The sequence below is a fragment of the Phodopus roborovskii genome, unplaced genomic scaffold (assembly GCF_943737965.1).
Source record: "Phodopus roborovskii unplaced genomic scaffold, PHOROB, whole genome shotgun sequence".
Lineage (NCBI taxonomy): Eukaryota > Metazoa > Chordata > Mammalia > Rodentia > Cricetidae > Phodopus > Phodopus roborovskii.
Window position 1 is genome coordinate 2,278,964 of NW_026126459.1, and position 13,565 is coordinate 2,292,528.

Genomic DNA, 13,565 nt, shown 5'->3' on the forward strand with positions numbered 1-13,565 from the left:
ACTGGCACACTCACCATTGGAGCATCACCATGTGGACATGATAGGTGGGTGGCACCCAAGGTTGATCAACAAGGGGAGGCCATGCTTTTGCTGTGATTATCTTCAGCAGCAGCTGGCTGTGAGTCTACCTTCTGAGAATGGGCCTTGCAACTCTCAAATGAATGCAGGCCAGCTTCTTATGACTCTAGAACTCAGAAAGGCTTTGTATGAGCTAGAAAGAGAAGGAGGGAGAAAATGAGATGGAGCAGGAACAAGGAAGAAAATGGGAAGAGAAAGAAGCAAGGAAAAAAGAAAAGAAGGGGTAAGGGAGGAAAAAATGAACCAAAACCCAAAGGCTATCTATGGACTGTTGGAGTTAGGTTCTCAGGGTCTTTTGCCAGCATGGTGTGCTTGCCTGGGCATGGGAGAATAAATGGATTTGGTGTGAGAATAAATGGATAAGCAGGAACTTTGTAGAATAGGATGAGGTGATAGGCCCTTGGCCCTGTAGGGAAGGAGATATTCCAAGACACCTCTCCTTAGAGGTAGTCTACAGCCAAAAGATAAGTGTGGGCAGTGAGTATTCTCTGAATAGCAAGGCTAGTATAGGATCGGGAATTAATGATCAGTGATAGTTGAACAGGCAGAGATTCCCACACAATGGATAGGTAGTCTATTTGCTATCTAAAACTCCAAATCTACCAAGACAGGACCACACATTAGTCATCACACAGGAAAGTCCCTGCTTGTCATTCAGCCCTCAGACCAGAGTCATAGAACAGGCTTGAAGGAAGGGAGACAGGATTTGCCAGTGTGTTTCATATGCCATGTGTGCAACCTTTGAATATTTCTCATATCTATTTTCTCTGGGTCTGGGGCATCCCTCAGGTTATGGTGAGCTGGTCAAGACTATTGGATATTGACCAAATTTACATGAATCTTTTGGATCCATAAAGATATAGGCTGCCTCTGCTGTCTGCTGGTCAGAGAAGAGACAGGATCTAACTTGGGTGTCCCTTGCAATAGGTCCATGGAACCCTCTCCTCTCCTGGCCATCTTCATCACGGCAGTAGAAATCAAATTAAAACTCTAAAGCTCTGTTACATCCCATCTTTAGCCACAAGCTTATATAGGGAGGGTACTCAAAGGCAGTCAATCATTCCAAAGTTTGGTCTTGTTCTGCTGGGCAGGAGGCTTGCAGTGTCTCCAAGATTCTACTTTTCTCTTATTAAGGTCTAACTCTGAGGGTTCATAGACACCAAGTCCATTTCTGATTTTCTTCTCAGCTTTTTGCATGACATCTAGATTTAAGGTTAACTCAGAAGGAACCATTGACTGTAAATGTTCAGAGTCCTTTCCTACTGAATGAAATCCACACTCTTGAGTTTCAGACTATGAAGTGACCCTATTGGAAGTGGCAAGTGGTCCAACAGATCCTCGGATGAGGGATGAAAGCCACTATTTCAGAAAGACTGTCTGGTGGAGGTCAATGGGTTCTACATTTCTACTGAAATGTTGAAGTAAAATATCAGCATTAGTCATTGCCATCATCATGATTTACAGGGACAAGAGTAGGGACATCCACAGGACACTGATTCACAGCTTCAGTGTGGCCACCATACAGCAATGATATGTTTTGAAAAACAAAGATGGGTGCTCCTGAATTCCTCAAGCTCAAATGCTGATGCAGTGTCTTTTGCCAAGGTATTTTTGTTAATGACTCAAAACCATCCTCCCGCTCTTGGTATCTATCAGTTTCTTTGGTCATAAGCAATGATGCCAACTATGTTTTCTTAAGACAAAAACAATAGAAAAGATACCTCGAACCAGAAAGAGGCCAGAGACTGGCCATAGTATAAACTAAGACATGGCGTCTAAGGCAGGAGGTACAAGCATCATGCCACCCTGAGGTACTGTCCCCAGGGGCAGGGCAGGACAGGACATATTCTTCCCCACTACCATTTTCCAATGAAATTCTTTGCTACTGTCACTCCAAACTGACTATCTCAGGGACAGCAGGAACTATAGGCTATTGCTGCTGGCTGAGGAACCTAATGGCTACTCTGGCATGGCCAGGATTACTTAGACGCTGTTCAGGTTTATGGATGAAAGGCAAGCTGTTGAGGTTAAAATCAAAGGCCACAGGGTTTAAGACATACTTTAATCGTGGTTCATTCCAATTACTCATTTAGACATCATGACTGTTTGCATTATGGGTAGTGAAAGCAATTACAGAGATGTCTGAGATATCTGATCAGTTAAATTTCCCTTTTCAAGGGACAATCAGCTTCTGGACAATGTGCATGGACAGGAACATGGCAAGAAAGACTACTCTAGAGGTTTCCACAGGAGCAGAGAAAGAATATGAAGGCAACTTAGATGAGAATGTTTGCTGTCTGTCTATTTTGATTTCGATATAGCTGACCCTTGCTCATACCTGAACACATAGGCCTTCAAAGTAAAGTTAGCCCTATGCTCAGCTGATGGCTAAGAGATGTACCTGTGTTCACCTACTGTTCCAGTGTGGCTTGAGGTGGCAGAATCTGAAAGAAATGCCTGGGTGGAGGGACAGTGAATGCATAGGAAGGATATGAAGGATTTGTTGCCTGACAGCATACTGACAGAAAGGCTCATGATGAGGGCAGTCAGGTGCCCAAGGGAGCCAGTCAACATAGCACAGGCTGAGTCAGTACAGGGATCCAGCTTGGCTGCAGCCATCCTGAGTCATAGCCATCTAGAACATTTATGAGAAACCCTGACCTGCTTTCCTGGCATGGCCTCCCTGTCATTGCAGTGACATGTGGGACTTTACAAAGGACTCCAGTGTTGTCAGTGTTAGAGACATGCTGGTATCCTTGGTGTCAGCTGAGGCAAGAGCAGATGCAATTGTCTCTGGTGAGTGTCACCATTAACCTGCTCAGTATATAAACCCTTCCCTATGACCCATATGCCAGGCCTCCAGGCTTCCTGCTTCCCTTGGCCTTACATTGTTCTGTAACAGTTATTTCTCTATTGTTGTGATAAAACACCATGACTAAGGCAACCCAAAGAATAGTTCATTTGGACTTAGGGTTCCAGAGTTTGTCATGCTGGGGAATCCTGGCCCATGTAGTGTGCATGGTGGCAGAAGCTGAGGGCTCACATCTTGATCTACAAGCTTGAAGCAGAGAGTGATCTAGAAATAAAGCCCACTTCCAATGACACACTTCCTTCTTCAACAAGGCCTTTGTTTTGTTTTGTTTTTTGTTTTTTGAAGATAGGGATTCTCTGTGTAGCATTCACTGTCCTGGAACTCACCTTGTATACCAGGCTGGTCTAAATTCACAGATATTAATCTGCCTCTGCCTCCCAAGTGCTGGAATTAAAGGTGTGTGCCACCAAGCCCAGCCCAAGACTTTGTCTTGTCCAGTTGAGAGGAGTCTGAGGCCCATAGTCTCATGGCTCCAAACTGTTTCATGTCAGCACATCACAAATTGTTTGAATTTTTACTCAATCTATCTTCACCCCTCCCCCATCCCTCAGTCAACCACCGTCTCAGAAAAAGAATATGGAGATTCATTTTAATTGCATTGGATCTTCAGGTCATCCTGTCCCCTTGGAGGACTGGGCACTTTCTAAGAGCTCCGTCTATTTTGTGGTGATCCTCACTACTCTCAACATCAGTAGCATCACTGCCATCAGCACCAACTGCTGTCATCTGGAAGTCTCTGCCTGGAAGGCACAAGGGTGAGTTGATGGTTAGTGATGACACTAGAAAGGGCTGGGTGCCATAAGGTATTGTCCTGTGGGGACGGATGTGGTGGTCCACAGTGTTTTCTCCACATCCAGAACTCTCACTCTGGCTTTCTCCTGTTTTCAGTTCCCCCATTTTCCTGCCTTCCCATTTACTTATTTCCTTCCTATTCATACCCATTGTGTTTCAGTCCCACTCCCTGCTCTCTAAGCCACTGTAGCCCCTTCTTTCAGCCAGAATCACTGGCTATCTGCCTTGACTTTGGTGTGCCACAGAAATACAAACTCCTCAATACTCAGTTCTGTAGACTTGATCTCACATTCTTTTTCTCCTAACAGTACCACTCACTGTGCATGTCATCTCCCCTGAACTCTTAGCTGCTTGAGGGAAGGATCACTGAGTCAATTGTGACTTCAGGATCACATTGATGTGGACAAAGCTTTTTCAAATTCCCTTCTCTGCTTACTGGCTACTGTGAGCAATGAGCAGTAGGTGAGCAGCCTTGGTCCTCTACCCCTGACTATCATGGTGCCTTTCATGGCTGAGTAACTGTGGTTCAGCCAACCAGAGACCAAAATGGATGAAACAATGAGCATAAATAAATCCTTCTTTTTAATTGCTTCTACTGGGGATTTATTCACTGTGATGAAAGGTAATTAACAGAAAATCCCCTCAGGGATCAGGTGGTTATGGAGTTTGGGTATCTTTACTGCAGGCTGCTCATTTTTTTCAATGTCTGGAGCTAGTTAAGCAGTCCATGGGCATCAGGCCTCTTTCTCCAGTGATTTGAGATCTCTATTTGCAGATTTTTCCAAGAGCCTCTATCCCTTTAGGAATACAACTGGATTCTGAGCCTTCTAAACTAGTGGTTCTTACCTTTCCTAATGCTGTGACCCTTTAACACAGTTCCTCATGTTGTGACCCTCAACCATAAAATTATTTTGTTGCTACATTATAACTGTAATTTTGCTCCTAGTGAACTACACACAAAGCCAACCAGGTGATTGATACTTGGATCTGTTTCCTGACAATCTCTCAACTGTAATTCCACTTGAGGTCTTTCTTGGGAATGATATCACTGCCCACCTTGTACACAGTACTCTCTGGATAGGTGATGGCTATAGCTACTTCCCTTCTTTTTGTATTTATTTTTTCCTTCATGTCATCTGGACAGTAATAGAACAAGGACACCATCACACTCTGCCTAACCTGGAGATAAAGATTAACTCTAAGAATCTATACTGAAACTTCAGGGTTCTTTAAAAAAATGATCTACATTTTTCCCTTGCACAGCACCAATCTCATCATGGAAAAGTAGCAGGGCAGAAGGCTAGGATTGAGTCATTGTGATGGCCCATTTGGTTGAATTGCAAGACAATATGAAGATTAATAGAGCTTGCCTCTGGTTCTGTCTAAGTTTGCAGAGATTGCTCAAAGAAGGCTCTGGCTTGACTGGTTTAACTGAATGATTAAAATTAAAATTCTAAATACTCTATTAGGAAGTGATGTATACATAGAGACAATGGGTCACTGGGAGGTTGTCATTGAATGCTGTGTCTTGGCTGTGTCTCCTTCCTGTCACTCCTTGTTGCTTCCTGGTTGCCATGTAGTAAACATCTTTCCTTTGCCATGCCTACTCAATGAACTTGACCATAGAACACACCTAAATTTCATTGGCATCGATTGTGCCATTTCTTGTGTTTGCAGTAGTCCTTGATTATTATTTATAGAACCAATGTGACAATCAAGGTAAGATTTTTCTATCACCATAAAGACATGCTGCTGTTAATCTTTCAGGGTCCTGTGCCTTCCCTATACCCAAGGCAACCCTTGACTTTCCACAGCATCCATCATTTTTCTTTTTCTTTTTTTAAATTTACTTTTATTCTATGTGCATTGGTGTTTTGCCCCAAGGCAAGTATAAGAAGTACGGTTTTTCCACCCGCCGCCTGGTCCATGTGAGAGTGTCAGATCTTGGAGTTAGTTAGCTGTTAGCTGCCATGCCGGTGCAGGGACTCTATCCTGGGTTCCTCAGAAAAGCAGTCAGTGCCCCAACAACTGAGCCATCACCTTTCCAGCCCTGAATCCATCATTTTTATAACTAAAATTAGTTGTTATACCTGTTCAATTGGTTCTGTTTTGACTAAGCACATGCCTTTAACAGCCATCTGCAATAATATGGTTATGTCACCATTAATCCTTCCCTTTTAGTGGCTCAGGAATCACAGCTCATCATGAGGACCCTTCTAATCTTCCCACACACCAGGACATCCTCAGAGTACCTGATCTGCATGCAGTTCCCCTCTAGGGGCAGCAGCTGCAGGCTCAATCTGGTTGCCTGTCACTTGTGTTTGGCAGGGACACACAAAGTCACAGCTCCTCTGCACTGCCCTTCCTTCACCCTATCCAACTCTCCTGTCCATTTCTGGAGCTTCTACTCATCTCTGAATCATTCCTGGTCTCATTTCCATAGCCTTTTCTTTTGTTAAGAGCACTTCTAAAACCTGAGGTACATTATTACAGTACATAAATTCATTTTAAGTTCTTTTTAAATGAATCTCTATTTTTTTTTTTGAAAAAAATTTCTGCTACCTACTAGAATACTTTCATTACCCATAAAGCAATGCTGTATCTATGAGAAGTCACAACAGGCCATCTCAATACTTCCCACCCCCACTATGGCTTGTTTCTCTCCTTTATAAAGGAAGGCGTGTTTCTAAGTGGACAGAACTATGGTGGTGAGGGGCCCTGGACTGGAAGGTTGCAGGGAGATATCTGGACACTAGACACTGGACACCTAAAGTGGTCATTCATTCAAAAGGACATGGTGCAGTGGTTTCTAGAGTCTAGAAGAGTGCAATGACAGAGGTACAGGCTCTGCATTTAATCTGTGTTCCAAAGGGCCAGACTGACAGAGTCAGGAGAGAGTACAGGGGTTCAACGTCAAGGAAGTGGTGAGCTGTGGTGATGGCTCTTGAGTTAGTTAAGGGACAGATGCTGAGCACCTGCCACAGGGTTCACCAACAGGGGCACATGGCTCAACTGCAGAGAGCGCCAATGAATGGGGACACTGAGGAACAAGTTGCTAGGTAGGTCAGGACACAGGTAGCTTTCTTTCCCAAGTTCATCCAGGACTCCATTCTCTCACTGCTCTGCATCCCCAGGCAGATGGTTACAAACACATCAAGCTTTCCCTTAGCCAGATGATTCAGTCCAAGGATGGACAGAAGGGGCTGTGGAACACAAGAATGTTCCTCTGACAGACAAGATCTAGAATGTGTGCAGGTCATTTCTGAGACCAGTTTCAGAACAGGGGAAGAAGGGTGCTTGAGCTGGAAGGGAGAGAGAACACCACTCACTGTTGCAGTCTCAGGATGCTTTTGTAGCCAGAAAAGGAGGGCAACAAAAAGAAGGAAAATGGTTCTTGTATAAATTTGAAACATTCTTGTTGAACCACAAGACAGAAAACAGTTTTTAAAAGAGGAGATAATAAAAACCAGGAGGCAATTACCAACTTTCTATGTTCAACAATCTAAAAACACATGATATCATTTGCAGAAAACACACAAAGCAGAACCAGGTCAGTGTTGACAAATTTATTCTTCAAATATTATGGATCAAATGTAGTCTTCATGTGAGTGTAGTGGGATATTCACTTTGTCTCCTTCTGTGGCACTGACCACGCCCATTGGGGGGTGGAGCCATGGGCGGAAGTGACCTGTGGAAGGAGGTCGGAGGGGGCCAGGAAAGGCTCTCTCTTTCTGGCGTGACTCGGACAGGAGAGGATCGGGTTGAATTTCCTGGTGTTCATCTGTCTAGGTTGTAAGTTATTTCTCCCTGAATAAACAGCTATTCGGCCTATTTGTTTATCCTGATCCTTATTTACCGCAATATGTGAGTGTCAGCAGATCTCATGCAATTACAGCAGATTTTTAACTTCAGTAGGAATTCAACCTTGAGATTACCCCAAAAGACTCGTAGCATAGAGTAGAACTCACCAGCCATATCCTCTTCTTCCTCGTTCATCCATGGCTGGCACATAGGACAAGAACCTGTGATGTCTGTGCAGATGAAGTTCCACGAACTCTTTCCTTTCTAGCAACTGAGCATTCCTCCAAAAGCTTCGATCACTACCCGTGAACAAAAAATGGGGTTCACATCCAGAGTCTGATTTCAAGATGAGGAAATGCTTGTGGAAATACAGAATTAGGTAGAACTAGGAAGGGGGAGATATTCTCTACACAAACAACCAGAAAGCAGTGAGAAAGTTGTTAGCTCTGAAGACTGTGAGGATGGTCCTCACAGCCTTAGCTAGGAGTAGTGTGGGGACATGACAGAGGAGTGGCCATGCTGTGGCTTAGTCAGCACCTGGATGTGGAATGTCGGAGGTTGTTGGATCTAAAGGTGTAGTGTGGTGAGAGGCCACAAGCCTGTCCTACCTGTGTTCTGGATTCCTGGTTCCTAATGTGGCCTCTCCCTCTAGCAGGCACTCCCACCATCATGGCATTGCTGTTAAAGACATACAGTCAGGAGCTATCATGTGTCCATGGCTCTGCCCAGTACAGCCTCCATCCCCAGTCTGCTGAGATGCACTAAGAAGAGTTTACTGAGTCAGGATTTCATGTACCTGGATGAGATCCTGCAACTTCTGCTCCAGGCCCTGAGCCTGCTTCCGCAGCTCTGCAGCAGATTCTGTCTTCGCACCCTCGTACAAATGTTTTGAGTCTTCCACAAGGCTGACCACGTCACTCACAAGGAAGAGGCCTGCGGTAGCTGCACCCATGATCCGGGCTGTTTTGGTCATTGCCAGAGCAGTGCCTCCAAAGGCTTTCTGCACCTGTCTTGTTGTTTGGGCTGACACTGTCCCTGTTGTCATGAGACGCTTGGCATTATTAGCTAGGTGAGTGTTGGCTTTGGCCAGCTTGATGGCATCGATGTTTTTCTTGATGACTTCCAAGTTCCGGAATGAATTCTTAGATATGGAAATGAGCCTAGAGATGCCCTTCTCCAAAACTTCTTTAATGGCTTTCATTGTGTCATTGTTGGTTGGCACTAGCTGGCTGGCTTCAGCTTCTGCTGACACTGTGCTTACCTTTTCCACAATGCCTGTGGAAACACTGGTCACAGCTGCTGCCGCTCCAAGCCCCAAGCCTGTGGCTGAAAGTCCCAGACTGACTCCTGCTGTCACAGGTGCCAGAGTGAGGCCAAGGATTGTCAGGACTCCAGACACAATACTGGCAGAGCTGGCCACCACTTGTGTGATGGTGCAGTCCTTGTGCACCTTGTCAATCTTGTCTGCAAGGGTGTGGAGCTTCCCAATGTGGCGCTCAAGTTCCAGTTTCACCTGAGGATAAATATCCAAAAACCTTTTCTTCTCCTCAAGGTCATTTTGGAGGTCATATTCATCTTCTATATCAGGATCTGCAATGATCTCACTAAGAGCTTCATGCAAGGCAATTTCCTCTTCTCTGTAACAGGAAAGACTGAGTGAAGGAGAGAGCTTGTAAGACAAGTTCACTCAATTGCAAGAAGTACACACACACACACACACACACACACACCTACATGCACAGTCATGCACACACACACATACACTCACACACAGACACACACAGAGACACACACAGATACACACACACACATACACATACACACAAACGCACACTCGTAAGGAGTACAGTTTTTCCTCTCACCGCCTGGTCTTGTCCCGCCGCCATGCCAGCCCCAATTAACACACCAAGACTCTGTATTAGATACAATTCTGTTGGCCCATTACTTGTTTCTTATCGGCTAGCTCTGTCTTAAGTATTAACCCTTTTCTGTTAATTTAATATTTCCACGTGGTCTTCTTACCGGGGAAAGGGGCAGGCATCTGGTCTCCCCGGTCTCTCCATGCTGACCCCTCCTTACTACTTCCTCTTCCTCCTTGTCTCCTAGTCCCTCCTATCTTCCTTTCCTATTGGCCAACAGTGCTTTATTCATTAACCAGTATGAGAAACATATATACATAATGGCATCTCCCATCACACTCATGCACACACACACATGCACACACAGACACACACACGCATACACACACACACACAAGACAGACACACATACACACACATGCAAATTCATGCACACACATATACTCACACACAGACACACCCACACACAGTGACACACATTCACACACACACATACACTCATGTACACGCATAAACATACAGACACATGCACACTCATGCACACACACATATACACACACACAGACACATAGACACACACACACGCAGATAAAAAACAAAACCTCTTATAAAAATCAACTTTCAATGAAACCTACTATGTTCTGGCCATATGCTGAGCCCTCCATATATGTCCTCTTATTTTTCTTACAGTGAAGTGCAATGATCTCAAAACAAAGCAGAAGGTAATAAACTAAGTTCTCATGGTCACAGGAACAGCAATAGCAGAAACAATCTTGTCCCCTATGGTTGCCATCTCTCCTTAATCAGAAGCTGTTCACTGATATTGAACAGCATTGAGGAAATCTTTCCTGAGAAGGGACACCATGAACCCTAAAAACTTGATTTGCCTGGGTAGAGTTTTCCTATCCCCCAAAAGACAGCAAAGCATGTCTGGTGGCATTGCTAGCATCCTCTAGGGAGGTGACCTTGACAAACCGGCTTTTGCTATAAGCCATTTCCAGGCTTCCTCTTCAGTCCGCAGAACCAGCAGGGCCTCTGTGCTCCTTGTGTCCAGGAGGTACTCAAACACAAGCTCAATGAAGCCTTTTCTCTCTAGAAGAGCAGGAAAGGGAATATGGCTAGAGGACCATGCATAAGAGCTTGAATGGCTTCAGGAACAAGTTGGTTAACTGTGTTTCTGAGCATCTTTTGCTTGATATATACTTTGGTGTCACTCTTGGGTGAGACTGAGTTGGGTCCCTTTATTCATTTGTAAAAACTGTAACCCCAGGTGACTGCATTTGGGGATAGAACTGTTAAAGAACCAAGCGAGGTTGTGAGTGAGAACCCTAATCCATAGTATCAATGTCCTTATAGCAACCAGAAGAAACTCCCTCCCTTCCTTTCCCTCCTTCTCTACCTTCCTTCTTCTTCCCTTTCTCTCTTTCCTTGCCTCTCTTCAACTCTCCAGACACATCAGAGAGGCCATGGGCCAGCACAGGGTACAGGTTCCTCTGCCAACCTTGAACAGAGGGCTCCCTAGAGCCAACTTGCCTCACTTTGATTGTGGATCTTGCATTCCAGGACAGGGAGAGAATAGGTTTTTTTCTTTTCAAACCACCTACCCAGTGTCACTTAGTGATGACATCTTGAAAAGATGGATGTACGAGAGCTGTGTCATTGTGCTTTGCAGAGACACCTGTCGTTTTCAGTTCAGAACGAGTAGGAAGTGAGCCCCTCATGCACAGGAAGAGTGAGAGTCCAGTGATGGCTTCCACTTACTGTGTGCCTGTGGCAGGGTTCTTGTATGTGACTTTTCTCCTTGATCTTCTTTTTTATGTATAGGAATATTTTGCTTGCTTGTATGTATGTCTATGCACCATGTGTGATTGTGGTGCCCAAGGTGGGTTTTGGATCCTTTAGAGTGGTAGCTATAGACTGCTGTGAATGTGATATGGATGTTGGGCCCTGAACCCATGTCCTCTGTAAGAGCAGCAAATGCTCTTGACCTCTGAATCACTCTCTAGTCCCAATGGCGACTTTTGACTCTGGGATGGTTAGTTATTAATCCTGAGTTTCAATCCACTGGACTAATAAATATCTTGGAGAACAGTAGTCCTTATTTGAGTGGTTTGTGAGTAGATCCTAAGTGCTCTAAGCTAATGAGTGGTTCAAAGACTGAGGTGAGCCACCATGGGAAGTGGGGCCTGGCTGGAGTTAGGCGGGTGCCTGGAATGTGTCTTGGAGCTGATGGGCATCTTGTCTTGACCCTTTCTTGTCACTGCTTTGACTGCTTTTTGTGTGCCATGATTTGAGATGCCCACATTGTCTTCCTGCCAGGATGGATCAAATCATATAATACTGTAAGTAAACAAATCTATTCTCACTCATCAAAATATGCTCAAATTGAGTAACACTAGTTGTCTTTAAAATTTTTTTAAAAAATGTGCCTTGGTGTTTTGCCTGCATGTATATCTGTGTGAGGGTGCCAGATCCTATGGGACTGGAATTACAGATATGGTCAGCTGCCACGTGGATGCTGGAAATTTAACCTGGAAGAGCAGGAAGTGCTCTCAACTGTTGAGCCATCTTTCCAGCCCTGAGTGACACTAGTTTTATCAACTAGATTTTAGTAAATGAATGAGTGAAAAAAAATGAATGAATGGTCTTCTAAGTCATTAGAAGAATTTTAAAAAGGAAATGGAGGCAGCGTAATGGTGCACACCTTTAATCCCATCACTAGGGATGCTAAGGCAGGTGGATCTCTGTGATTTGAGGCCATGGGAAGCCAGGTGACAGTGAGTAGGAGGAGACTTGTATGGTTAAGGCTGGTGTATGGTGGTTCCTGTTGTAGGATGGTTCCTGGTGTGGGGTGTTTCATGGATTTAGGGTGGTTTGTGATTGTAGGGTGTTTCCTAGTTGTAGGGTGGTTCTTTCCTGGTGTAGGGTGTTCCTTGGCATTGACGATTGCTCCTGGGTGTAGAGTGGTTACTGGTTAGGAGCCACTTGAAGGTGGAATTTTTTTGTTTCTGGTTTTTTTTTTTTTTTTTTTTTTCTCCCTTCTGGGTTTGGCTTCAACTTCAAACTTTTCTGAAGAAAAGTTACCACCAGGCCCAGATTAGGTAGGCACAGCTGGTAAGTAAGCACTTGTCCTGCAGTGCAGAGCTGGAGCCCTAAGAACCTGCAATGGGCATTAGATTCCTTGAAATTAATGGGGTTCAAGGAGAGCAGGAAAGCAACAGGGAGGGCTCACCATACAGCAGGCACTGGGTCTGCCTGTTTGTTACTCTGGTCCTCAGAACAACATGGGGACAATGGGCCTGGAGATACAGGTAATATGAGGTGACACTTTCCAGGTAACAGAAATGGACAGTGGGTCCAGACTCCCTGAAGTGCAGTTTCTTCCTGCTGAGGCAGTTAGAACAGGTGGGTTCCTGAGCTGGAGCAGGGTGGGCTCCCTCCTCAGGGACAGCTTGTCAGGGTCAACTGAGAGCAAGCCTCCATGAAGGGGCTGGAGCTGCCTCATATCTCAACCTTCCTGCCTCCTGTTCCCTCCATTTTTCTCTCCCTCCCTCCTCCAACTCCCTCCCTTTTTCTCCTTAAATTTCTCTCTTAAGTCCCTAAACTCACTCCCTTCCCTTCTGGCTTCCATTTTTCAGGCTGGGTATTGAGGAGCCTCTTGAGAATGCACCCCTATACAAGACCAGGAAGGGGGCCTCTGTGACCCAGGCCTGGGGAACTCTCTCTGCTCCCCCTTGGGGGTTCTCCTCTTGAATCTTTGACTCCTCAGCAGGCACTCAGCAGGGAAGCTCTGGCAGTCCTAGGCCATGAGCAGCAGCAGAGAACAAGACTGATTACCTGGGGAGCCCATGACAGCTGCTGGGTCTTGGTATCACTCAGGGGAGTCTGGCAGGTTTTCCTTACAGCTCCACAGGCGTCCAGGCTACTGGGGGAAAAACAACCTGTGGGACAGAATGGGGACAGCTGCTGTGACCAGGTGATTTGGTGACCCACAAATCATTCAACATGGCTGCCAAGGACAGAAAGAACTTGACACTAAGTTCTTCTGTTTCCTGGTGCTATTTAAAGAAGTTGATCTTGTGGCTCCAACCCTGCTGCCCTCACCCCAGCCAAGGTGGAGGATGCCTGCCCTGATTGCTTCTGGCCCTGTGCTCCTCCAAAAC

The 13,565-nt window shown here is 45.3% G+C and overlaps 1 protein-coding gene across 1 annotated transcript; it reads right to left on the reverse strand.

Annotated features, from left to right (window-relative positions):
• Positions 1-7,494: 7,494 nt before the first annotated feature.
• LOC127225612 (apolipoprotein L3) lies at positions 7,495-11,062 on the reverse strand. Its single transcript, XM_051189100.1, has 3 exons — positions 11,007-11,062; positions 10,368-10,520; positions 7,495-9,180 (listed from the first exon to the last, which is right to left on the reverse strand). Exons 1-3 carry the CDS (start codon positions 11,060-11,062, stop codon positions 8,316-8,318), a joined length of 1,074 nt encoding a protein of 357 aa, XP_051045057.1. The 3' UTR covers positions 7,495-8,315.
• Between the last annotated feature and the right edge of the window lie 2,503 nt (positions 11,063-13,565).